Source organism: Aquarana catesbeiana, linkage group LG03 (assembly GCF_042186555.1).
Source record: "Aquarana catesbeiana isolate 2022-GZ linkage group LG03, ASM4218655v1, whole genome shotgun sequence".
Classification (NCBI taxonomy): Eukaryota; Metazoa; Chordata; class Amphibia; order Anura; family Ranidae; genus Aquarana; species Aquarana catesbeiana.
Window position 1 is genome coordinate 617,868,847 of NC_133326.1, and position 24,600 is coordinate 617,893,446.

At 43.6% G+C, this 24,600-nt stretch overlaps 1 protein-coding gene across 1 annotated transcript in view; it reads right to left on the bottom strand.

The window, feature by feature from the left end:
• PEBP4 (phosphatidylethanolamine binding protein 4) overlaps positions 1-21,859 on the bottom strand; it is a 138,453-nt gene extending 116,594 nt beyond the window's left edge. Inside the window, exons 1-3 of the mRNA XM_073622296.1 lie at positions 21,658-21,859; positions 19,320-19,438; positions 17,689-17,821 (exon numbers count right to left, since the gene is read on the bottom strand). Coding sequence (XP_073478397.1) covers positions 17,689-17,821; positions 19,320-19,432 — 246 coding nt within the window. The 5' untranslated portion in view covers positions 19,433-19,438; positions 21,658-21,859. The remainder of the gene's footprint in view (positions 1-17,688; positions 17,822-19,319; positions 19,439-21,657) is intronic.
• Positions 21,860-24,600: the final 2,741 nt, after the last annotated feature.

The following is a 24,600-nucleotide window of genomic DNA, read 5'->3' on the forward strand; positions in this document are numbered from 1 at the left end:
AGCGGCTGCAGATCGAAAAGGAAAGGTAATTTTTTAATAACATTCAATTACAATATGACTTGCATCGCAATTGTACACACTATATTATTTTTCTCTTTAATTGCAATTTTTTTTTCCCCCATGAAAGTGGAGTTGCCCTTTAAGGCAAGGCCCTATGCACATGGATGCTTACTTACCAGCTCCTGTGTGCCGAGGCGTAAAAGCCACAGGTGCCACACAGAGCCTCTAATATTAATAAATACCGTATATCACACTGCCACATTTGGGGAGAAGTGCGGGGCAGCCATGCGTCGTAAACTCCAATGCACAAGCCATCGACATTCACCCAAGCACGACTGTGTACACTACAGCATCTTAGCAAACAATACAATTTCTCTTACTGGATGGTGGGCCAATAGATGGGTGGATTGGGTGCAGTTTCAGGTTATGGGGCTTAGCTATTAAGGAGACTGTCAGCAGACCATTTATTTAAAAAAAACAGATTTAAGACTATATGTGCTTTTTATGTATGCTAAGAATGTCATTTACCTGTAAAAACCTTCCTTGTGTAGACATGCAAAATCCCTAAGACTGCTCAGCGCCACCATTATGGAAGTGATATCAGCACCTCTGCAGACTCCTCAACCCATACAGTATAGTATTCCTTCACTCCTCCCCTTGCTACCAAATAAAAAGTTTTGCAATGAGGTGAGGGGAGGGGAAAAGGAGCTGGGCCAGCAAAGACAATAATTAGAGACTCCAGAACAGGGGAGACGGCTATGACATGCGAGGAGAGATGGGACCTGTGCTAGGGAACTGACTTATACTGTACTAATCAAATTTAATAGAAAGCTCAGAGGCACACTGAAAATAAAAAGGAATCATTTATGAAAAGGTAAAACATTGCAAGTTAGCATTTAGATACTTTGATTTTTCTGTGTTTTTGCCTGCAATATTTTAAGCTGGCGATTGGGGTCTCAATAAGAGGACAACTTTCACTATAATATTCTAACCTGATAACTGTATGGGGTAAATACATCTACTGGCAGGGGCGTTGTTAGTTCTACAAAAGATAGCAGCGTAATACAGAAAGTCATATGCTTGGGCGGGCATACACATGTTTATACAGTAATGTGCGTGTGTATATATCCCCAGAGAGCCCCCCACTTACATCAGGCTCCCCAGAGAGCCTCCCCTTGCATCAGGGTCCCCAGAGAGCCTCCCCTTGCATCAGGGTCCCCAGAGAGCCTCCCCTTGCATCAGGGTCCCCAGAGAGCCTCCCCTTGCATCAGGGTCCCCAGAGAGCCTCCCCTTGCATCAGGGTCCCCAGAGAGCCCCCCCACTTACATCAGGTTCCCCAGAGAACCTCCCCTCCCCTTGGGGACCTCTGCAGAGACTCGGGGCTATGGGCCCCAGATTCGGGGCTATAGCCCCAAAAGCCACCCCCTAGCGACGCCACTGTCTACTGGTATTATTATTATATTACTGGTAATACCTTTTGCCCAACCTGAATGCTCTACAATGGCTCACTAAATCCCTACCACTAAATTACAGTGTTTCTCATTTCTAGTTACAGTTGCAATGCAAATCCTAGATTCCACTACAAATTGGTGCAGCAGAGGGGGCCAAAACCTGATATCACCAGTGGCGGTGCATCCATAAGGGCGCACGGGCGCAGCCCCCTCTCTCCTGCCACCCCCTCTAGCACCAATAGATAGATATATTCATGCAATGCACTCAGCTGTTAGAAAAGTGAATGAATATTCACTTTCCTAACACTAAACCACCTCTCCACCAATCAGGTGCTCGGATCTGTTACCCCGTCACCTGATCGGCCGCCCATCTAGTGGCCCACCATTGTGTATCAGGCGTCCAATTATAGCAGAGGGCAGGAAGAGAGGACGGGAGAAGACATCGAGGAGCTGTCCCACCGAGACAGGGTAAGGGCAGACAGTGGGCAGGGGGCACACTGGCAGCGTTCGATGGGGCACACTGGCAGCGTTCGATGGGGCACACTGGCAGCGTTCGATGGGGGTTTTTTTTCAGAATTTTTCAGTTTTTTGCGCCCCCCCAAAAAAAAATTTTGGAACACTAGCAGCCACTGGATATCACTAGGTCTAGTTTTCCTGGAAAGTCGCAGAACTGATGACTTACAGAAAGCTGTAGGTGGTATAATCCAAAATTCTGAACTGTTCTTGATGTCCATAAAAACCAATCAACTTCTCTCTTTCATTCTCCTGTGCTGTACTAGACAAATGAGAAAGACACAATCTATTGTTCTTCTTTCACACACTTCCACTTACATGACCCACTATTAGTTTCGAGAAGGATGGCTTTTTAAAAGAAATTCACAAGGGCAGGGGAATTCTAAAAAGTACATTTTGCTAATGTTTAATGGCCTGTAAAATCTATTAACTACTCATACCCACAATGCTTTCACATCAGCAGGCTTGGCTGAGACATGCAGCAATCCATTCCACAAAGCAGCCAATAATGAGATAACGCATAAGCTTAGTGAATGGATAGTGTCCTTTTCTGTGAAAAACTTTTTGAAAAAAAAAAAATAATATATAAAGTTTTCTTTATTTCTGTTGTAAAATTTGGCAAATAAGTAATTTTTCTTCTTCACTGATGTGCGCCGATGTGGCTGCACTGATGGGCAATAATGACGAGGCACGGATGAGGCTGCACTGATAAGGTGGCATTGGTGGGTACTAATATGCTGCACTGAAGATCAGTGCCCGGATTATTAATGTAAATGCCCCTGTCACCACAGGAAAGCTGGTTATCGGCATTTGCTTTCCTCAATGCTGTCAATGTCTGAGGAAAAGAAATCGATAACCAGCATTTGTTTACATGTGACACAGCTGATCACATGGTAAAAAACCTACATCTTTGGTTCTTTACTGCAATCGGTGATGCACTGTGTCCGAGGGACACAGCGCACTACCAATCGCCGCACTGCATGCCCCCGGGGCAAGAATGGGAGGACCTCTTAGGATGTCCTCAAAGAACAAGAGTGGTCCCGCGACCACTATTCTACAATATGGTGGGAAGCAGTTAAAGTGGAACTACACTTCATCTGAGCACTGTATTTTTCTCCTCTGCTGTAGAAAGACCAAGTAGCCATATGAGAAATATAGACCTTACTTCAGTAAATTTTTATAAATATACAGAAATTTTACTGACCTAAAACATATCAACAGATCCAAATGGATATGGTTGCTGCCTTTCAAAAAGACCCTTTTGAAGCCTTGCTGAACAAAAACGCCATTGGGTCTACCGCAAAATCAAGTCAATGGACTCCATTCACAAAGTGGTATCTTACCACATCCGAGTATGCGGTAAGATACCTCACAGCATTTTTCAAAAAGTGTTTTAGTATTCACTAGAAAAATGTTACTAAAATACCGCAAGTTATTTATGAAGTCATGCAGTATTTTATTAATTAGTGAAAGCCTGCGGTAATGTTGATGGGGACAAGGGCCCCTTCCAGAGCCAGGGTTGTGCGGGGGGGGCTTATCGGAATCTGGAAGACCCCTTTAACAAGGGCCCCCCAGATCCCAGCCCCCCCTATGTGAATGAGTATGGGGTACATACCCCTACTCACTTCACCAAAAAAAAAAAAAAGTGTAAAAAGTAAATAAAAACACAGCACAAGTTTTTGGCAAGTCCTTTATTTAAAATATAAAAAATAAAATGTCCTCTGGGGTAGACCCATCGTCAATCGCCCACCCCCACCACAGACTGGAAAAAAGAGGAGCCCCGCTTGCACCGAAGGCCCCCCATCATCTGCCAGCTTCACTGCCTGTCAGTTCTTAAAATAGGGGTGGGACCACCCGGTGATGTCAATGGGTGACTACGTCCCCTTAGTTATTTCAAAACTGTCAGACGGCAGGAGCCTTTGCTGCGAGTGGAACTTGTTTTTTTTATTTTTCGGGTCGGTGGTGGCAAGTGTCGTGATTAACGATGGATCTACACTGGGGGACATTTATTTTCATTTTTTAAATAAGGGACTTGTCAAAAACGCAATTTTTTTTTTGTTTTTTTTTTTTTACACTATGTATATTTTTACACTACTATACATATTCACATGGGGGGGGGGGGGGGGCGGGATTTGGGTGTCCCCTTGTTTAAAGGGGTCTTCCACATTCCGCTAAGCCCCTCGTCCGCAAAGGTGGAAAGAGGCCCACGTACTCAGGCTTTCACGCTGGGGTGGCTTGAGAGTCGCTTTTCAGGCGCTATTTTTAGCGCAAAAATGCCTGAAAAGTGCCCCAGTGTGAAAGTAGCCTCTTTGTTCCCATCTCTCAACCTAGGCCTCTATGAACCCTATAGTGACCCCCACTGTACTCACTCCTACTGACTGTACCATTTGTTAAAACTAATAATCTAACAGCTAGCCTCATATGCGGAGTCAACCCCAGACACATATTGACTTTACTACTGCTATGACTACTTATTTTATTATTTGATTGTAACCCTGTTAAAACTAAAAAAAAAAAAAACAAAAAAAAAAAACAAAAAAAAAATCTCAATTAAAAAAGATAAAAACACAAATACAGACTCTAAAATGTTAGATTTTTTTTCCCCAAAAATTTTTTTAGAGCAAATTTATAGTGGGGAAAAAATGGCAGCATAATAAAAAGGACGAGATGTGACCTTCTATATTACAATCAGCCTCTGGACAGTTCCACAAGAGCCCCGAGATATCCTGAATCTGTCCAAAAAGTTTGGGCAGCTTTATCAGTGCAGACATGAACAAGTAGAATTCTCATCCCTTGCTCTTATCAATGGAGAAATCTATCAGCTGTATACCCGATAAAGGATCCAAAGCAGTTGGTAGCATGAAGCATTTCATTAGGTGTATGGCTGGCCATATAAACTGGCACTAGAGGGATCATCAGAGATTGGTGACAGTTCTTCCATCATTCCTGGGAAATGGGACCAGACCTTCTTCTGATCAGATCCCCAAACATTACTGTGCACACAACTACTGTCAGAGAGTTGTTCAATGCACAGCGATCATTCCAAGGATTACAGAATATTTCCTACCATGTGGCCTTATGCCCCGTACACACGATCGGAAATTCCACCAGCAAAATACCGATGTGAGCTTTTGGTCAGAAATTCTGACCGTGTGTATGCTCCATCGGACTTTTGCTGGCAGAATTCCCGCCAGCAAAAGACTGAGAGCAGGTTCTCAATTTTTCAGTCGGAAAAAGTTCCGATCAGAAATTCCGATCGTCTGTACCAGTTCCGACGCGCAAAATTCCTACGCATGCTCGGAAACAATTCGACGCATGCTCAGAAGCATTGAACTTCATTTCCTCGGCTCGTCGTAGAGTTGTACATCACCACGTTCTTGATGGTCAAAGGTTCAGAGAACTTTTGTGTGACCGTGTGTATGCAAGGCAAGCTTGAGCGGAATTCCGTCGGAAAAACCATCCAAGATTTTTCCGACGGAAATTCCACTTGTCTGTACGGGGCATAAGGATAACTTTAAAGGCTAGAGCTAGTCAAAGCTTTTTTTTTTTAAAGGAGAGGGAAGGGCCAGATCAGCCTCTTCTCAACCTTTTTAACACAAATGAACCCTTGGAAATAACCTTCAGGTCTCAGGGAAGCCCAGATAATTACAATATCTAAAGCTCATGACACATTAACAGGAAGTTGAAATACAAAAAATAAATAAAAGACCAAGAAATGGTGGCGGAACTTTGCGTATTTGACACCCACACTATACAACAATTATTTTGAGTACAGTAGAGAAGGGCCCCCTTACTCTGGTGGTCAGTGGGAGAAGGGCCCCATTACAGATAGGTAAAAAGGTAATTAATAATTGGTGTCAGCGGTTACATATCTGAAAGGCAGAAATTGCTCAAGGAACGCCTAACAAGCTCTAGAGCAGGGTCTCAAACTGGCGGTCCTCCAGCTGTTGCGAAACTACAAGTAACTGTCAGCCTTGCAATGCCTCATGGGACAAGCATGACTCCCACAGCATGATGGAACTTGTAGTTTCGCAACATCTGGAGGGCCATAGTTTGGAGACCCCTGCTCTAGAGGAACCCCTTCTTTTTTTTTTTTTAAGAAAGGTTGGGCTAGAATGTCAATTTTTGTTACCTGCTCTGTGCAGTGGTCCTGACAGGAAGTGATGAGAAATCTCTCTAAAAGGGATGAAAAACCTCTCAAAGTTTCTGCTCTCTGTGCCTTTAACAAATTTGTTCTCTTAAATAAAGAAAGAAGATTTCTGCTTCACCTTTATTTAGCTAATACAGCAACTATGCTTAAAGCGGAGTTCCAAAGTCAAATAATTTTTTTTTTTTAAACAATTTTTTCCCCTGATGTCCGGTTTCATAAAAAAAAAAAACCTAAGTTATATTATTTCTTCCTGGCAGTTGTTTATCTTGCCTGTGGGCATGTAAAGCCCACAAGCAGACAGTTCTGGGATACGGTGATGCTGTGCTACCAGCATGCACCGCCCGTTCCCGCGCATGATGTACTGTGTGCAGCGCCATTAGCTTCTGACGTTGCCATCACAATGGGCATCGTCATAAGTGCCTGCCCCGTTGTGATGGCAACGAAGATAAACCAAAGCGTCTTTGTGTCACTTCCGGTTTCGGAAGATTGCGAGAATCAGCGGCGGCTAGACACACTGACTTCTGGAAATAAATGATTTATAGCTCCCAGGAGACAGTGCACCGCCGGATATGACGGCGTTACGCGCGGGTGGCTGAGACAGGAAACGCCACAGAAATAAAAGGCTATACAGGTAACCCTTAGGAAAAAAAAAAAAAAAAAAATTTCCATTTGACAATGTCTGTAATGATGATAGGAAGCTATTAAGGTGAACTTCTAAAATTGTGTGGAACACCGCTTTAAAGTAGAACTATAGACAAAACTTTTTTTCCCATTTTAGATAGCGTAATGGAGGGTTATAATCCCTGTAATGTTTATTTTACCATCTTTGTCCCACTGGGAAGATTTTGCTTCACTTCCCGTCCCATAGCCAAACAGGATGTGAGAGAAATCCCTGTAAATTAAGAGAATCACTTAGGGACCCCCCCAGGTCACCAGAACTAGTGTCCCCATTGGAAGATTACCTCGCTATTACTTTTCTGGGGACAACCCAAAATGTGGGATTTTCTTTTACTTTCAATGATCATGGTAAAACAGGACACATAGAGAAGGGGAGTCCCCTAATGGGGGCACAGACAGCAATAACTACAACTAACAGGTGTTCTAATCCCTCTCCACTCTATCCAAAAAAAAAAAAAAAAAAAAAATTGCCTTTAGTTAAATCTTAAAGGGGTTGTAAAGGTAAACATTTTTTCACCTTAATGCATTATATGCATTAAGGTGAAAAAACTTTTGACAATACCGCCGCCCCCAGCCCCCCCGTTTTACTTACCTGACACCTCGAATCTCCGCTGCTCGTTCCCGTCATCTCTATTGCAGCTCAGCCTGGTCGCTGATTGGCTGCAGTGGATGGATTGAAAGCAGCGCAGCCATTGGCTCGCGCTGCTGTCAATCACATCCGATGACGCGGCGCACCGGGGGGCGGGGCCGAGTGATACAGTGAGCGGCTATAGCCGCCGGCTGTATCACGGGAGCGCGCCCGCAAGAACTAACCACCATGTGAGGGAGCTCGCATTAAGGTGAATAGTTCTTGCAGGGAGGAGCTGAAACAGCCGCCGAGGGACCCCAGAAGACCAGGTTCGGGGCCACTCTGTGCAGAACGAGCTGCACAGTGAAGGTAAGTATAACATGTTTGTTATTTTTAAACAATAAAAAAAAAATTACCTTTACAACCCCTTTAAGTCTGAACGCCCACTTTCATTTTACAGGCTCCCCACATGTGCTAGGTGGGTCTACGTCCCTAAGTCTACGTTATAGAACTTCTCTCTGTGTTTCCTGCATAGGCAAACACACTGAAACTTCCAAGGCAGGTCTGATGGCTGGCAGCTATGAGCGAGCATTTAGTACTGACACCTTAAAGTGATTGTAAAGTTTTAATTTTTTTTTTTTATTAAAATAACAAACATGTTATACTTACCTGTTCTGTACAGTGGTCTTGCATAGAGCAGCCCAGATCCTCCTCTTCTCAGGTCCCATGCCAACAGTCCTCTCTCCTGTCGGGTGCCCCCACAACAAGCAGCTTGTTATGGGGACACCTGAGCCAAGCCGCTGCTCTGTGTGTCCATTCACACACCGAGCAATGCGCGGGAGCAGAGTAAATGAGCAGAAGCTCTGCCGTCTTCCATCATCCAATCACGTGCAAGGAAACTAGCTGTTTTTTTTTTTTTTCCTTGCATGTACTTGGGTATTCTTTGCAAATGAAGCTTTATCTCAAGGCAAGAGTCAAACAACTACTGTAGCATTTAACAGAAGGAGGTCAACTAAAGCATGTGTGTTTAGATTGTCCGAGGCTTGCCAAATTCTGAGCTACATCTCTGCAGATTGAACTAAATTCAAATGGGTAAGGGATGAAAAATTCCACCTCCTGATTTTTATTGCTTTATAGGGATGACCTGACTTTTATAACCCGTCATCATTTTCATCCCATAAAGTGTATACACGTACATTATTTATCCCCATACATACACACAACTGCTACAAATTATTTTCATTGTGCAAATATCTATGATTGTGTACCATTACCATTAACAGGCAGAGAAATGCAGATAGGGGTACAGGCTGTTGTAACATATCCGGTCTTCTAAATTGTCACACACACACACACACACACACACACATATACACACACACACACACACACATATATACATACACAATAGTCATTGCCATATTAGCCAGATGAGCCAGTGTAGTGCAACACTATGCAACAATCCTGCCATCTAGTGGACAAAAAACAGGGAGTTCATATTGCTAACATTTACAACATTGTTGGGTTTATTTCATATGGCAATCCAGCAATGTGTAATATACTGTAACAGGTGATTGGGTTTCTCTTTTTTAACTGCTAATAACTAACTGAAGACAGATGGAATCTGATTAGTTCCTATAGTTTACTGCACTTTACACATTATCCTACCTCTCTGCACATCATTATTAAAAAACATATTAACCTTTGTAAAGGCCTTTAAGCCTGAAAACGTTATAGGATTTTGCATTTCTAATGTATTGCTTTTTCTGCAAAAAGAAAACTCCTTACACTACAGAAAGGAGAATACCTTTAATAACCGATTAACAAAACACCAGGACAAACGATTCCGCAGACAGTGTCATTGGCCTGTAATCACTATAGTGGTAAAGCCGTGTAGCCCACAGACCGTGGCATCCCTGTACCCTTAGTCTCCCCTGTCCCCCCCCATCTCATCCCTCTTTGTCCCAAACCCCCACCCTCTTTCATTTTCCAATAAGCTATTATTTTATCTAAAATGAATCAAAAATATAAAACATACTCACTGCCATCCATCTTACTATAATAAAGGTCCCTTATAGAATACTTCTCATTAGATTTCCAAAAACTATAGTTGGTACATTAAATTATATGGTTAACTGTATCAAGGGAACCATCTCTCTTTTATCTATGTATGGTGGAGTATTCTATGCGTAAATAAAGAAATACAATTTTAACACCCAATCGAGCAGTTTATTTCCTCATATGGTGCCGGTCCTCTAAAAGAAGAGCCCACTAGTATACAGCACTTCATTCACTGGATAAACCAGGTAAGTGACAAACTGTTGCCTGGTCCATTTACGTCCAGATTGGCATTTAAAAGAATATGAATAAAGTCAGTCTGGGAACATTTCAATCACTCCTGACTCCATACTGCTCATCCATGCCAAAGAAGTAAATAGAAAAACATCAAAATTGCTGATTTTGCACTGCTGGTCACACGTCGGATGATAGGAACAAAAAGAATAAGTGCCAAAAAAAAAAAAAAAAAATTAAGGGCCACACCTCCTGATGGAGTCCATACAGGGATGAAACTCATACGTTAGAGGCAAGCATGTCCTCTCTGGTTTGCAACAGTGGATGTACACACGTGGGCTATCATAGAGTGGCAGTAGTTTACAAAAAAAATGGCAGATGACTCCTGGGTGCTGGGATGGGCATTAAAAAATGTGAGTGAGTTTTTTTAAAACTTTATGGATTTGAATTAAAGATGGTATACACTATGAGATCCCTCGCTGTTTGATCCTTCCCCGCATGAGAATCATACCTAAACCCTGTAAAATAGAAGCAGTAAGCAGAGACAAAGCGACTACGCTGTGTAAAAGCTTGTGTAGACCTTATTGGTATAAGCCAAAAGGGGGGTCATGTTTATTTGGGGAGGTTAAACCCATTGGTGTTGGGGCACAAATTTGCACGGAGTGGAGAATTGGCGATGACAAGCAGAAGAGAAAAAAAAAAAAAAAACACACAACACACACACACACACACACACAGACATCACTTTGGTACGAGTAAAATAATGATAAACCTACTATACGCCACTCCTATAATTAATACTCGAAAGACAAAAAAAAAAAAAAAAAAAAAAAAAGACAGCTGCAGACACTAAATCATAATCCTAAATGTGTATCAATGCATCTAACAATCAACTGTTCAGTGCTAATATAAGTGCATAATAAGTGAAATATTATAGAAATAGACAATAACCCAAATTTCAATCCATAAGTGAAAACAAACAAAAAAAAAAAATAAAAAAATAACAGTAAATATATGTAAAAAAAAAAAAAAAAAAATTGTGCTCAAAACAGAATCTACTCCTCTGTGCTCTCAAAATAAATCCAAGATGTGTGTCACCACAGGCGCTCACCCCTCTAGGAGTAATGAAATACTCACCTGAAATAGTGCGACCCCTACAGCCAAGTAGGGTGAAAAACAGCTTTTTAGCCTCTTCACAGGCTGACACCAAGGCAACTCCAGAACTCCTCTCCACTCCCTAGTAGCCAGTATTGGCACGTAATATAAGGGGTTCATGTACACGGGACATTTCTCAACCTCTCCTGAACGCTGGAACATCACAGCCAGTGATCCGTGTTTAAAAATGTGTGTTTAGCCACGTTTGCGTTCAGAAGCGTTTACTAAAGATCACCTCAGGAGACCCTCCCAAATGATTAGAAAGCTATAGAAAACTATTTCAGCCATTCTGTGAGAGAACAGTGCGAGTAGCAGCTGAGAAAGCAGTGTGATTGTAGCTAGCTGTTATATTTTTGGTTGGTTTGTTAATATGGATTCCATGATGAGCTTGTGTGAGGAAATGATCCTGATGTTGCTTTTGCTGAGGCTCCAAAGATGTAGAAAATTGTGTGAGAGGACCAGAGTTCATCACTACTGGACACATCCATCGATGGCTCAACGCATTTCCACAGGATACTTTCTAATATGTATGTTCAGCTGCATAATTACCCAGAGAATTTTTTTTAATCTCACACATTTCAATTGCCACCTTTGACGTTCTCTTGGAAAAGGTTAGACCCCCGTCTAGTTCGCATGGACACCAACACGAGGAAAATCGTGCCACCAGAAGAACGTCTGTTGGTGACTCTCAACTTCAGCGTCAAGTAATGCAAGTCGTGTATTGTACAGCATAATTGGCTGATATGGGGAATATGACCTGGTATATCAAGCTTGCAGGCAGTGATAATTGAGTTTTTGGTGTGTTTTTAGCATTCTCCAGGCTCAAAAGTAATAAAATGTTTCCCTTTAAAAACGCTTCTAGACGAAAAACGCACCTTAGCGCTTGAAATGCCTCTAAACGCATTTTTTTGGGTTCCAAAAAAAAAAAAAAAAAAAAAAAAAAAGCCTCTAAGCTCAACTGCCTAGAAACAACTATAAACAAACCTGTGTACATGTAGTGATAAGATAACAGAGGAAAGATCAGAAGCAGGTGGAAAAAAAATGCCCAACTGCTCCTAAACATCCATTTACCAGCAGTCGTGTACATGAGGCCTAAATGTAGAAAGAAGCGGATGGTGCTTATATCGTTTAAAATAGGTATTTATTTACATAAATTTTGATATCATGGTACTCATATCATTCTGGTGCTACAAGCGCACCAGTCTGTAAACAGCCATAGTAAAATCCATATATAGAAACCACCCCTCTCTTTATATACAAGCCCCATCGGCACCTCTCAGGAAAACACCGGCTCCACACTAGTTCCTCCCGCCGTGATCCTACTGCCATGCAATTTGCACGGAGTGAAGAATTGGCAATGACAAGCAGAAAAGCATCACTTTGGTACGACTTTTGAGCACTGGCACTTTAAAGAAGAGGATTTTCCTGATATATCACTATGGACTTTACTGTTTGGCTTTTTATTCTATTGTAGATATATGAATTTGTGTACTGATAATTCTTTTGTAGATATATGAATTTGTGTACAGTTAATTAGCACATGCACTAGCACTTTATTTTGTACTCAGGTTTATTGATTATATGCACATTAGTACACTGCAAACGGGTTTATTAGAGGGTATGCTCGTTTAATAGAAAAAAAAAAAAAAATGATTTCTAAATTCTCCAGTATTTTATAACACTCCTATTTATTTATTTTTTTAAACAGAAGAGTTTTTATTTGTCTCCAAAAGGAGAGAAAGTTTACTTACAAAATTACAGTGTAGCTCTATAATACACAAAGAAATAGTAGTGAAATGTGAAATGTGGAAAAGAACACATAAAGTAATACAGGACAAGATATGGACCGAACATAACACTCCTATTTAGTTTCACATGTAAAGCCCCATACACATGAGCAGAATTTCTGTCGGAAAAATCTTGGATGGATTTTCCGATGGAATTCCGCTCAAGCTTGCCTTGCATACACACGGTCACATAAAAGTTCTCTGAACTTTTGACCGTCAAGAACGCGGTGACGTACAACACTACGACGAGCCAAGAAAATGAAGTTCAATGCTTCTGAGCATGCATCGAATTGTTTGAGCGTGCCTTTTTTTGCGCGTCCGAATTGCATACAGACGAACGCATTTTCGGATAGGAACTTTTTCCGACCGAAAAATAGAGAACCTGCTCTCAATCTTTTGCTGGTGGGAATTCCACCAGCAAAAGTCCAATGGAGCATACACACGGTCGCAATTTCCGACCAAAAGCTCACATCAGAGTTTTGCTGGCGGCATTTCCGATCGTGTGTACGGGGCATAACAGTCACCTTAAGAGTCTAGTCACACCACATGCAATGCTTTTTGAATCAAGAATGACCCCAGTACGGGGGGGGGGGTGACAACAACAAACAAAAAAACAACCAAAAAAAAAAAAAAAAACGCAACAAAATGTGCATGCAGAAAAGAGTCTGGTATAGAATCTGGTATAGATCTGCTGGACATTTTTGTGGTGTGAATGGGCACTAAAAGTAGTGTGAAACCATCCAAATAATTTCTTTATGCGCTTTTTGCAGTGGTGTACAAGAAGTCGGAATGAGATGTAAAGACGTCATGTGCCACTGTAATTATTCCCATCAATGCCACAGAGAGAATACCCACATGCCAAGTGTGTTCTCCCAAATTAATTCCACAAATTCCCATAACTGCAAAGACGTTCATGTGCCACAGAAATAAAGAACCTTTAGGGCTCACTCAGACATGACTTGAACGCATGATGCCATCGGCAGCTAGATCCTGCGTAAAAACTGTCCGCACTGATTCCTGTAATGTCTCTGCTAATGATTACACCATACACTGAAATAGGGCCATTGGTGCTGCTCAGGACCAACATGTCAATATCAACAATGTGTAGCCAACAGCGTCACCACTGCTAATCCCACACTACTGATGTTGGCACTAAATGAGTTATTCATCCAGTGGCAGTGCAGGTGTAGAATGGCCTCATCCAATCCTGAATGAAGAAGGTGCACACACTGCCGTGGCTTAAAGGACTCATTTGCAGTGGAAATGTAAACATCAATAGTGTGTAATAAGTGCCACTGGCTACACATTGTTGTTATTGAGATGTCAGCCCTGAGCAGTGGCGGTGGCCAGTAAGGTCCGTGTACACAGTACGCAGGTAACTATTAGCACAAACATTACAGGAATACAGCATAACATTCCACAGTAATTATGACCCCAGATGCAGCTTTGGTCTACTTTTTTTTTTTTTATGCTGCTGAACGCAGTGCACCATTAGGCTGCCAGGCTTAGCCGTGTAAATGGGCCCTATAGACTTCTATTCTGCTGTATACATATGCATTAAAACGAGCCCTAAATGTCAACTATACGGACATGTAACCTGTATTGCACAAATGACTACATTCACAATCCCTCTATGCCATACATGAGAATAAGAGGAGGTCTGGTGTTTTTTTAGATCTTTAAGCTGGCCATACATTACACATTTTCTTATTCAATTTCCTTTAGATTTACCTTCAACTATAAAGTACAAGGGCCTGCCTGATTGCATACAAATTGAAAGTGTTTAGGTCTGACCTCACATTATACGGTTTTGGTAAATCGAAAGGAAAAAAAAAAAAAAAAAAAAAAAAAAATTGTACAATAAAATGGTATGGCCAGCTTTAGTTCCCTCTTCTTTTATACCAGTTTCCTGTAACACACAAATGGGCTAAACATGGCCTCCAAAAAGCAGGTAGTGCGATTAATTCAACCATCGCTTACACCTAAAGGACCAGTAATGAATGCTTTTAGTTACGGCAAAAAATTGTCTCATTAACAGATATTTACCAACATCGTTTTATATGCGTCGAAAAAAAAAAAAAAAAAAAGATTTTACTGCTCATACCTGTTGACCAATTCAGGAAGAAGATTGTGGCAAGTCCTGGTATTATGCCACTCTCTCCTGGGTGGGAAAATGTCTAATTACCCATCATACTTGGTGAGACTCTGACCATCATAACTACCCTTCAGCCAAAACGCCTACTACTACCATATGTCAGCAAAGGTTCTCAAGGAGGAGTTGGAAATGTCCTAGATCGCTGTGCGGCAATCTTACCTAGAAGTGGGAGCGGGTACCTGTCAAAACCAAGTATCTGCTCTCCCCTCCACCCAAACAAGTGTCAAATGTGGCAATGGAGTGGGAGGGGCGGCGGTGCGAACAAGTGAAGCTTCTCTTTTTGGGTGGAGCGCAGCTTTAGTGTGCAACTTCAGTCAGAAAATTGAGTCCTGCTAGATGCCTTCAGGCTGGGCCCTTTTGCAGGTATAGGTATAGAGTAAAACATTAAAAATAAGTGCCTGTATTGTGTAAAATCCAATAATGTGTTATTCTCCCCTGCTCTGCACATGCTCAGTTGCTCTCAATGCGATTACTCCAATGCAGAAGAGGCATTGGGGGTTATTTACGAAAGTCAAATCCACTTTGCACTAGAAGTTCAAACTACAAGTGCAAAGTGCACTGAAAGTTCACTTGGGAGTGCAGTCGCTGTAAATCTGAGGGGTAGATCTGAAATGAGGGGAAGCTCTGCTGATTTTATCATCCATTCCAACTGAACTTTCAGTGCAATGTCAAGTGCACTTTACACTTGTAGTGCAAAGTGGATTTGTCTTTAGTAAATAACCCCCACTGCCTGCTCACAATTTGTTATTTTTGCCTTCAGTTCAGCTTTACATTTGTGGACAGCATGGATGGAGTTTAAGCAGTATTTTCTCCAGGAAGGCTTTTTTCTTCTTTTTTTTTTTTTTTTTTTTTTTTAGACTTTGTTACTTTTATTGTATTCTTCCTAGAAAATCTAAAATATACATATTGTAGATTTAAATTTAATATTTGAGTAGAGGTCACCTTTAACTTCTCATCCAGCGCAAATACTATATACACTTTACATACACTGTATTATTATTTTATTACAGCCAGTGTTTGGCTTTCATGTAAAAGTAAGATCAGTTTTACAGGGCTCGGAAGAGGCACTCCCTTTCCCACAGCTGCCATTCCTGGGCTCTCCTGTTCCACCGGGGAACCTCAGACTGTTGTAAGCACTTGGGTCAGCTGCCAACAGAGGAGTTGGAGGAACATTCGTTTCTTGATCTCCTCTGTGACAAATAGAGCCACAGGGATTTTCCTCACTTCCAGTTTCAGCGCGGTTTCCCTGGCCGGTACAGCCAAGAAAGTAGCTGATCAAACAGATCTCTGTTCCATTAGGTGCCTTGGAGGGCAGACAAGGGATCGGAGATAGACCTTCTTAAACAGCAACAGAAATAATGTAACACATGGTCAATGCAGTACGCCAGTGATGGCAGCAGACAGACTCAGGTTGTACTACCTGCCTCACAACCATTAAGAATGCAAACTTAAAGCTCAGACATGAAATATGAACAAAGCATATCCCTCTATAGTGTGTACTTGTCTCAATCCAGAAGTATCATTTCTGTCTGCTGCTTCGTTCCTCTGCTGCCAGCATGAATCACTGACAAGTTTTCCTGGACACCAAGAGAAAAAAAAAAAATGTGATGGGGAGGGACCTCCAGCTGATTGACAGCCTCAGCTCTGTCCCTGTGTAAAGAGGGGGGGGGGGGGGTATGTCCCTTCCCCAATCAGCTCTCCTCACTGAGCGTCAGCTCTCCGCCTCCTTTTTTCTGACAGCTCAAAAGCTTTATCAATTCTGGACTTTGTGCGACTGTAGAGAAGAAAAAACTGCAGATAGACAGGTACAACTTTTGAGGGGGGGTGCGTTTCATCTCTGTGTATCACCTGGAGGATGGTCCCTTCACTGGGTATATGTGAAGGTTTACAACCACTTTAAGTATATTAACCAAACTGTGCTCTGTGTCAAAGTATGAAAATCAAGGACAGCAGTACTCTAATATCTGAATATGGGATATGTAGACACACACTATATTACCAAAATATTGGGATGCCTGCCTTTACACGCACATGAACTTTAATGGCATCCCATTCTTAGTCCGTAGGGTCCAATATTGAGTTGGAACACCCTTTACAGCTATAACAGCTTCAACTCTTTTGGGAAGGCTGTCCACAAGGTTTAGGAGTGTGTCTATGGGAATGTTTGACCATTCTTCCAGAAGAGCATTTGTGAGGTCAGGCACTGATGTTGAGGAGAAGGCCTGGCTCGCAGTCTCCGCTCTAATTCATCCCAAAGGTGTTCTACCGGGTTGAGGCCAGGACTCTGTGCAGTACAGTCAAGTTCCTCCACCCCAAACTCACTCATCCATGTCTTTGGATGAAGGTGGGCCAACTCAATATTGAACCCTATGAACTAAGACTGGGATGCCATTAAAGTTCATGTGCGTGTAAAGGCATTACTTTTGGTAATATAGCGTAAGTACCAAAAATGCATGTGCTGTCCCTTTAAGTGCTCTCAAATTAATCAAACATATAATAATGACATGAATAAATAAGTATAAAAAAGGAGCACAAATTTTAGTATGTGTTTAACGTATGAAGTTTGAGTTCATTTATACACATATCCATAAATTTAGTCACTTGATGCACTTTGTTAATTTATTTTATTAGAGGTTTGATAAATTTGACAGCATTAAAGTGACAGCGTGTCTATTTTGGCATCATTCAGAATCCAAGCCAAACCCTAGTTAGGCAGTGCAAACACTGCAAATGTTGCAGCCCAAATTAATTAAGTAGAACATATTGGTACTTTGCAAGAGTTCCTCTCTCGTAAGTTATATTGAGTGATTATTACAGCAGCTTCTTATTGCAAGACAATCTCATTTTTTTTAAACAGGATATTTTCTAAATCTACATAATCATTCCACAGCAACTTGTCCTGCTATTATTCAGCAATGAGATCAGGAGGATGTCCTTACCCCTTTGGCCTCGGTGTATTTAATCTTTGGCATGTGCCAGGAGTTCACCAGCTTTTGGATGTAGCCATTGCAGGCGGGTATATGCAGGCAGGAAACATCGCCCATTTCTGGGTATTGGACCTGAAGGTCCTCACTGTAAGGTGCGAGAAAACAAATTAAACAGGTGAAACCTCTGCTTATTGCCAGGTATGGAATCTGTCAAAAAGGTCTAATGAGGTTCAGTTCCACCATACTGAAAAGACCTGTCATTAGGCTGAACATTGTTTGAGCTTTTACAAAAGCAGTCAGAATGAGTTGTATTTACCTATATAAACTTCATACATGGAATACAATTTTGCCAGAGTTCATGCAGCTACTGTACATGTATGAGGGCAGATCACAGAGGCACAGCAAAAACACATTATACGCAAAATCAAACAAACATACTTAATTCCCTCTATATTCATTGCTAAAACAGCTGCCTGTCCAGTCCAATCAATTTTTTTTTCGTTTTAGATAAGCTGTACAAGGATCCTTGTCAGAGTTTTATTGCAATTGGTTAGATAGATTTCCCATAGATTCCTGTTCAAGTAACAAAGTTTCATCAGATGCGAAGCGAGGAAATATCTCTACATACAGAAATAGAAATGCGTTGTTTCAGTACAATAGGGGAAGGCTAGAACTTTTTTTTTTTTTTTATCAATTATTCTTCAGACAACAGAATCAGTACATTACACCTGCTAAATTCTGATTGGTATAATTTAGGGATGCACCGATACCATTTTTTTTCTTACGAGTACTGATACTTTTTTTAGTACTTGCTGAGCTGATACCAATTACCGATACCTACCACATTGTGCTTTCAATGTGAAATGTGTAAATATATATGTGTAAAATTATTCACTAACAAAGCAAAGTTGTATTTGTTTATCATTTATAAAATAGATGTGAAAAAAAAAAAAAAAAAAGCATGAAAATAATAATAATTAAATGGAAGAGGATAGGGAGTTTAATTTAGGCCGATTAGCGTAAATTAAGGGTTAATAAGGGGTTAAACAGAGGAACATTTGTTCATCCCTTTGATCTGCAGATGAAGAAACAGAAAGATACAAAAAGAAACAAGGTTTCTTTTTATTTTAGTGTTTCAGTGGCTGAGCAATGTTGTTAATAAACATTGCCAGCTGCTTTTTTTTTTTTTTTTTTTTTTGACAGCTCCAATTACCGAACTTCTTTATCACTTCAGCTGTCAACAGGGGAGACCCACTGACAGCTCAAAGAAGCATCCTGAAAGTATCAGTTTCAGGTATGGTTGCATTTGTACAATACTTGTACAAATACTTGGTATCGGCGTAACCCTAGTATAATTCACTGATCAATTTCAACCATGGCATTACCTGCCTGGAGTTTGCATGTTCTCCCTGTGCCTGCGTGGGTTTCCTCCGGGTACTCTGGTTTCCTCCCACACTCCAAAGCATGCTTGTAGGCTAATTGACTCCTGTTTAAACTGGCCCTAGTATGTGTATGCATTCTACCTTAGAATGGAAGCTCCTTGAGGACAAGGACTGATGTGAATGTATAACACATATGTAAAGCGCCATGTAAATTGATGGCGCTATACAAGTACCTATAATACATCAGCAGACCCCACACACCTGCAGAATTGAGCGTCTTCACCAACAATTGGCTTAGGGATACAGGAATCATGACTGGCGGAGAAGACTGGAATCAGTGCCAGAAGACAAGCATGAAGGAGCCACTCCATCATTACAGCCTATTTAAAAAAAAAAAAAAAAAAAAAAAGGTAAAACACATATCTCATCGTTTGTGATTTCTTCTATGTAACCAAATAACACGCCACAACTGCTGGCAAAATTCAGATACTCGCCCCCCTCCCTCCTTCCCTTTCTAGTTGCCCTGTTACCAGATGTCTGCCAATTTCTATTCACCCCCATCCATTATCCAGGGTCTGGCTTTCTCTAGTTTTCCTTTGAATACCTGGGGTCAAGTCACCCTCCCCTTACCTGGGTTATAGCAGTTACCCTCCTGTTACCTGGGGTCTGCCATTCTCTAGTCACCCCCTATAATCTGGTATCCCATAGCAGTGTTTATCAACTCTTTGTAAGTCACGACACCCTTCAAAAGTTTGCAAAATCTCAAGGCACCCCACTGTAAAATAGGGTACCCCATCACGTCAGAAGCCCCCACTTTCACACCAGAGTCCCCCCTTTACACCAGTGTCCCCAGTCATCCGCTTTCTCATCAGATCCCCCTCCCCCCACAACAGAGTCTCCCTTCTAAATGCTCTGCACCCACCTTCCTCTGTCCCTTTTACATTAGAGACCTTAGTCTCCCTTTTTACATCAAAGTCATCAGTTTACTCACCCCCCCCCCCATCTACAGCAGAGTCCTCACCCCCCCCCCCCCCCATCTACAGCAGAGTCTTCAGCACCCCCCCCTTCAGATTAGAGTGCCTACTCCCCCCTCCCCTTCATATTCACATCAGTGTCGCGCCCCCCCCCCCCCCCCCCCCCCCCACACACTTTCACATCAGGGTCCTACCTTCTAATCTCCACCACTGTAGTAGAATGGAAGTGGGCGAGAGTCAGGGCAGATGTGGACAGTGGTGGACTTCCGTCTATACTAAATGCAGTGGCCACCCCAAATAACACCCACCCTGGATTAGCCTGCCTGCACCATAGAAATGCATGACACTCTGCAAACATACAGGACACCCTTAAGGAGCCCTAGTGGCACACGGGGGCGCTGCGTCACCTTGGTTGTCAAATGCTCGTCTAGACACCTAACCCCCCCCCCCTTTTTTTTTTAAACCGGATATCTGCTATTCCCCAGTCGCCCCCTCATTTCCTGGGGTCTGCTATTCCCCAGTCGCCCCCTCATTTCCTGGGGTCTGCTATTCCCCAGTCGCCCCCTCATTTCCTGGGGTCTGCTATTCCCCAGTCGCCCCCTCATTTCCTGGGGTCTGCTATTCCCCAGTCGCCCCCTCATTTCCTGGGGTCTGCTATTCCCCAGTCGCCCCCTCATTTCCTGGGGTCTGCTATTCCCCAGTCGCCCCCTCATTTCCTGGGGTCTGCTATTCCCCAGTCGCCCCCTCATTTCCTGGGGTCTGCTATTCCCCAGTCGCCCCCTCATTTCCTGGGGTCTGCTATTCCCCAGTCGCCCCTCATTTCCTGGGGTCTGCTATTCCCCAGTCGCCCCTCATTTCCTGGGGTCTGCTATTCCCCAGTCGCCCCTCATTTCCTGGGGTCTGCTATTCCTCAGTCGCCCCTCATTTCCTGGGGTCTGCTATTCCCCAGTCGCCCCTCATTTCCTGGGGTCTGCTATTCCTCAGTCGCCCCTCATTTCCTGGGGTCTGCTATTCCCCAGTCGCCCCTCATTTCCTGGGGTCTGCTATTCCTCAGTCGCCCCTCATTTCCTGGGGTCTGCTATTCCCCAGTCGCCCCTCATTTCCTGGGGTCTGCTATTCCCCAGTCGCCCCTCATTTCCTGGGGTCTGCTATTCCTCAGTCGCCCCTCATTTCCTGGGGTCTGCTATTCCTCAGTCGCCCCTCATTTCCTGGGGTCTGCTATTCCTCAGTCGCCCCTCATTTCCTGGGGTCTGCTATTCCCCAGTCGCCCCTCATTTCCTGGGGTCTGCTATTCCCCAGTCGCCCCTCATTTCCTGGGGTCTGCTATTCCCCAGTCGCCCCTCATTTCCTGGGGTCTGCTATTCCCCAGTCGCCCCTCATTTCCTGGGGTCTGCTATTCCTCAGTCGCCCCTCATTTCCTGGGGTCTGCTATTCCTCAGTCGCCCCTCATTTCCTGGGGTCTGCTATTCCCCAGTCGCCCCTCATATCTGGCATTCCCTAATTTCCAAGAATTCCCTAGTTTTCCCCTGTTACTGGGTGTCTAGAATTCTCTATCCCCTCATGTTCTGGTATCTGATCTTCCCATTATCTGGTGTTTGGTATTCTATGATCACCTCCTCTCTTACCTGCTGTCTACCAGTATCCAGTGATCCCCTCTATACGGCCACTCTCCTCTCTCCTTCCTTATTTTTCCCGAATACCGACAGCGGACTGTTATTTTGGAATCAGTCTGCCACTCCCCTCCACGTGGTTGATAGCTGATTGGATCTGCAGAGCTTTCCTGCTTTGGGTCCTACCGCTGTCATCAAGACTGTGGGGCGGGGCCAGCTGTCATTCAGCGCGTTGGGCGGGGTCATTCAAAGTGTGTAGCGGAGTTATCCAGTGTGGGGCGGGGTCAACGAGTGCGTGGGGCGGGACTCGGGCGTGGCTCCTGGCTGTGATGTAGTGTGTGTACAGACAGGGCAGTGTATGTGTCTCAGTGATTGGACAGCAGTGGCTCCCTGTAGTGTGTGTTATGTAGATGTAGTGATGATGTTTCATTCTAATATATATTCTGATTTCAGGCTGTTCCTGCTCCCACATAACCTGCAATGAGGGGTCCAGCCATGGTAAGTACCTTCCTGTACATGTGAAGTGCTACAAGTTTATTAAAGCTGAATTTATGATTGTAAATGTCTTTTTTTTTATTTTCATAACAAACATGTCACACTTACCTGCTCTGTGTAGTGGTTTTGCACAGAGCAGCCCGGATCCTCCTCTTCTCTGGTCCAATGGTGACGCCCCCCCCCACCTTCTGAGTGTCTCCATAGCAAGCAAGCCGGGGAATGTGTGCATCCATTGACAGCACCAAGGGCCATTGGCTCCTTCTACTGTCAATCACAGCCAGGGAACCAATGAGGAGAGAGCGGGAGCAGCCACGGCTCTGTGTGTCTTATGGACACATCGACCAGGGCTCAGGAGCAAGCACACACCAGTGCCCCCAAGAGCAAGCGGCTTGCTATTGGCATTGTTCTGTCGGATAGTGCCCGTTATCGAGAAGTGCCCGGTATGTACCACACATGCGCCGTACGGAACAGCACAACAGCTGATTTTAGGATCAGCTGTTGTGTCGGCGAGACGGCGCCTGCGCACAATAGCCAACGGAAGAAATTTTTGTGTCAGATTGTGCCTGGCGCTGGCGAGGCGTGTTCATGTCGGTTGAGAGGCGGATTAGTACATGATGGGGCGGATTTTGAAATGAAGGCCAGTGCTGCAAAACACATATTTTTCAGATAGAAAAATCCGCCCTTCAGTTGACTAAACACGCCCCGCAAGCGTCCAGAAAGAATAGCAGAAAAATATGTGTTTTGCAGCACTGCCCATCATTGAATAATCCGCCTCTCGCCGACATGAACACGCCTCGCCAGCGCCAGGCACAATCTGACAGGAAAATGTCTTCCATTGGCTATTGTGTGCAGTCGCCATCTCTCCGACACAACAGCCGAGCGTAAACTCAGCTATTGTGCTGTTCCATACGGCGCATGCGCAGTACATCCCGGGCACTTCTCGATAACGGGCACTTGCTCTTGGGGGCACTGGTGTGTGCTTGCTCCTGAGCCCGGGTCTATGCGTCCATAAGACACACAGAGCCGTGTCTGCCCACCGCTCTCTCCTCATTGGTTGGCATGCGCCATTCGTCCTGGGCACTTCTCTATAGCGGGCACTTCTCGATAGAACAGGGGTAATGGCTGAAGAGGAGGAGCACCAGGGAAGCACCCGAAAAGAGGAGGATCGGGGCTGTTCTGTGCAAAACCCCTACACAGGGCAGGTAAGTATGGCATGTGTGTTTTTATATCATTTTTTAAATGAACCATTAGCATTGGTTCACATTGATGCTACTTTGAGTGTGATTTCAGGTGCAGCTTCATGCACAGATGTCTATCAAAGTCGCACCTGAAATCAGCAAAAGTAGTGCAGGAACTACTTTTGCAAATCGGTGCAGCACCGCAAAGCCGGCGTCGAGCTGATTGAAACGGTGCCATTGCCGGCAGTAGGCTGTGACTTGGTCACCTCGCATGACAAATCACTCCAATGTGAACGGGGTATTAGACCCCTTTCATACTGAGGCGGATTTCAGACGTTTTAGCGCTAGAAATAGTGCCTGAAAACCGCCTCCCATTCATTTCAGTGTGACTTTTCACACTGGGGCGGTGCACTTGCGGGACGTTAGGAAAAGTCCTGCAAGCAGCATCTTTGGGGCGGTTTGGGAGCGCTGGATACAGCACTCCCAAAACGTCCTGCCCATTGAAAAGAATGGGCAGCACTTCCAAAGCGCCTAAAAAGCACTTAGAAACGCCGCAGCACGGGCACTTTTAACCCCTTCTTCGACCGCTAGCTACCAAAAAGCGACGCTTAAATAGAGGTAAAGCCCCGCTAAAACGAGCAGCACTCTACCGCTAACGCTCGGGTGGCCCTGTTGTGAAAGGGGTCTTACTGTCACTTTAACTACTTGCCGACTGCCCGCCACAATTGTACTGTGGCACGGCTGCGCAAATCGACGTATGTGTATGTCGATTTGTGCACTAGCCCATGTGAACGCGTGCGTGCCGATTGACCAAAGGGCGGAGCCAATCAGCGGGTTCGGCGGACGCAATGATTCCCCACATAGGTAGAACGGGGATCTGCCTATGTAAACAAGGCAGTTCACCGTTCTGACAGGGGAGGACATAGAGAGCTTGTCTTCCTGCTAAGCAGGAACATGGATCTCTGTGTTGTCCTAGTTAGTCCATCCCTCACACAGTTAGAAAACACTTCCAAGGAACACACTTAACCCCTTGATCGCCCCTGGTGGAAACCCCTTTGCTGCCAGTGTCATTAGTACAGTAACAGTGCATATTTTTAGCACTGATCACTGTAATAATATCACTGATTCCCAAAAAAGTGTCAGTTAGTGTTCGATTTGTCCGCCGCAATGTTGCAGTCCCGCTAAAAATCGCTGCATTACCAGTAAAAAAAATAAATGAATAAATAAAAAATTCCATATAAATATCCCATAGTTTGTAGACGCTATAACTTTTGCGCAAACCAAT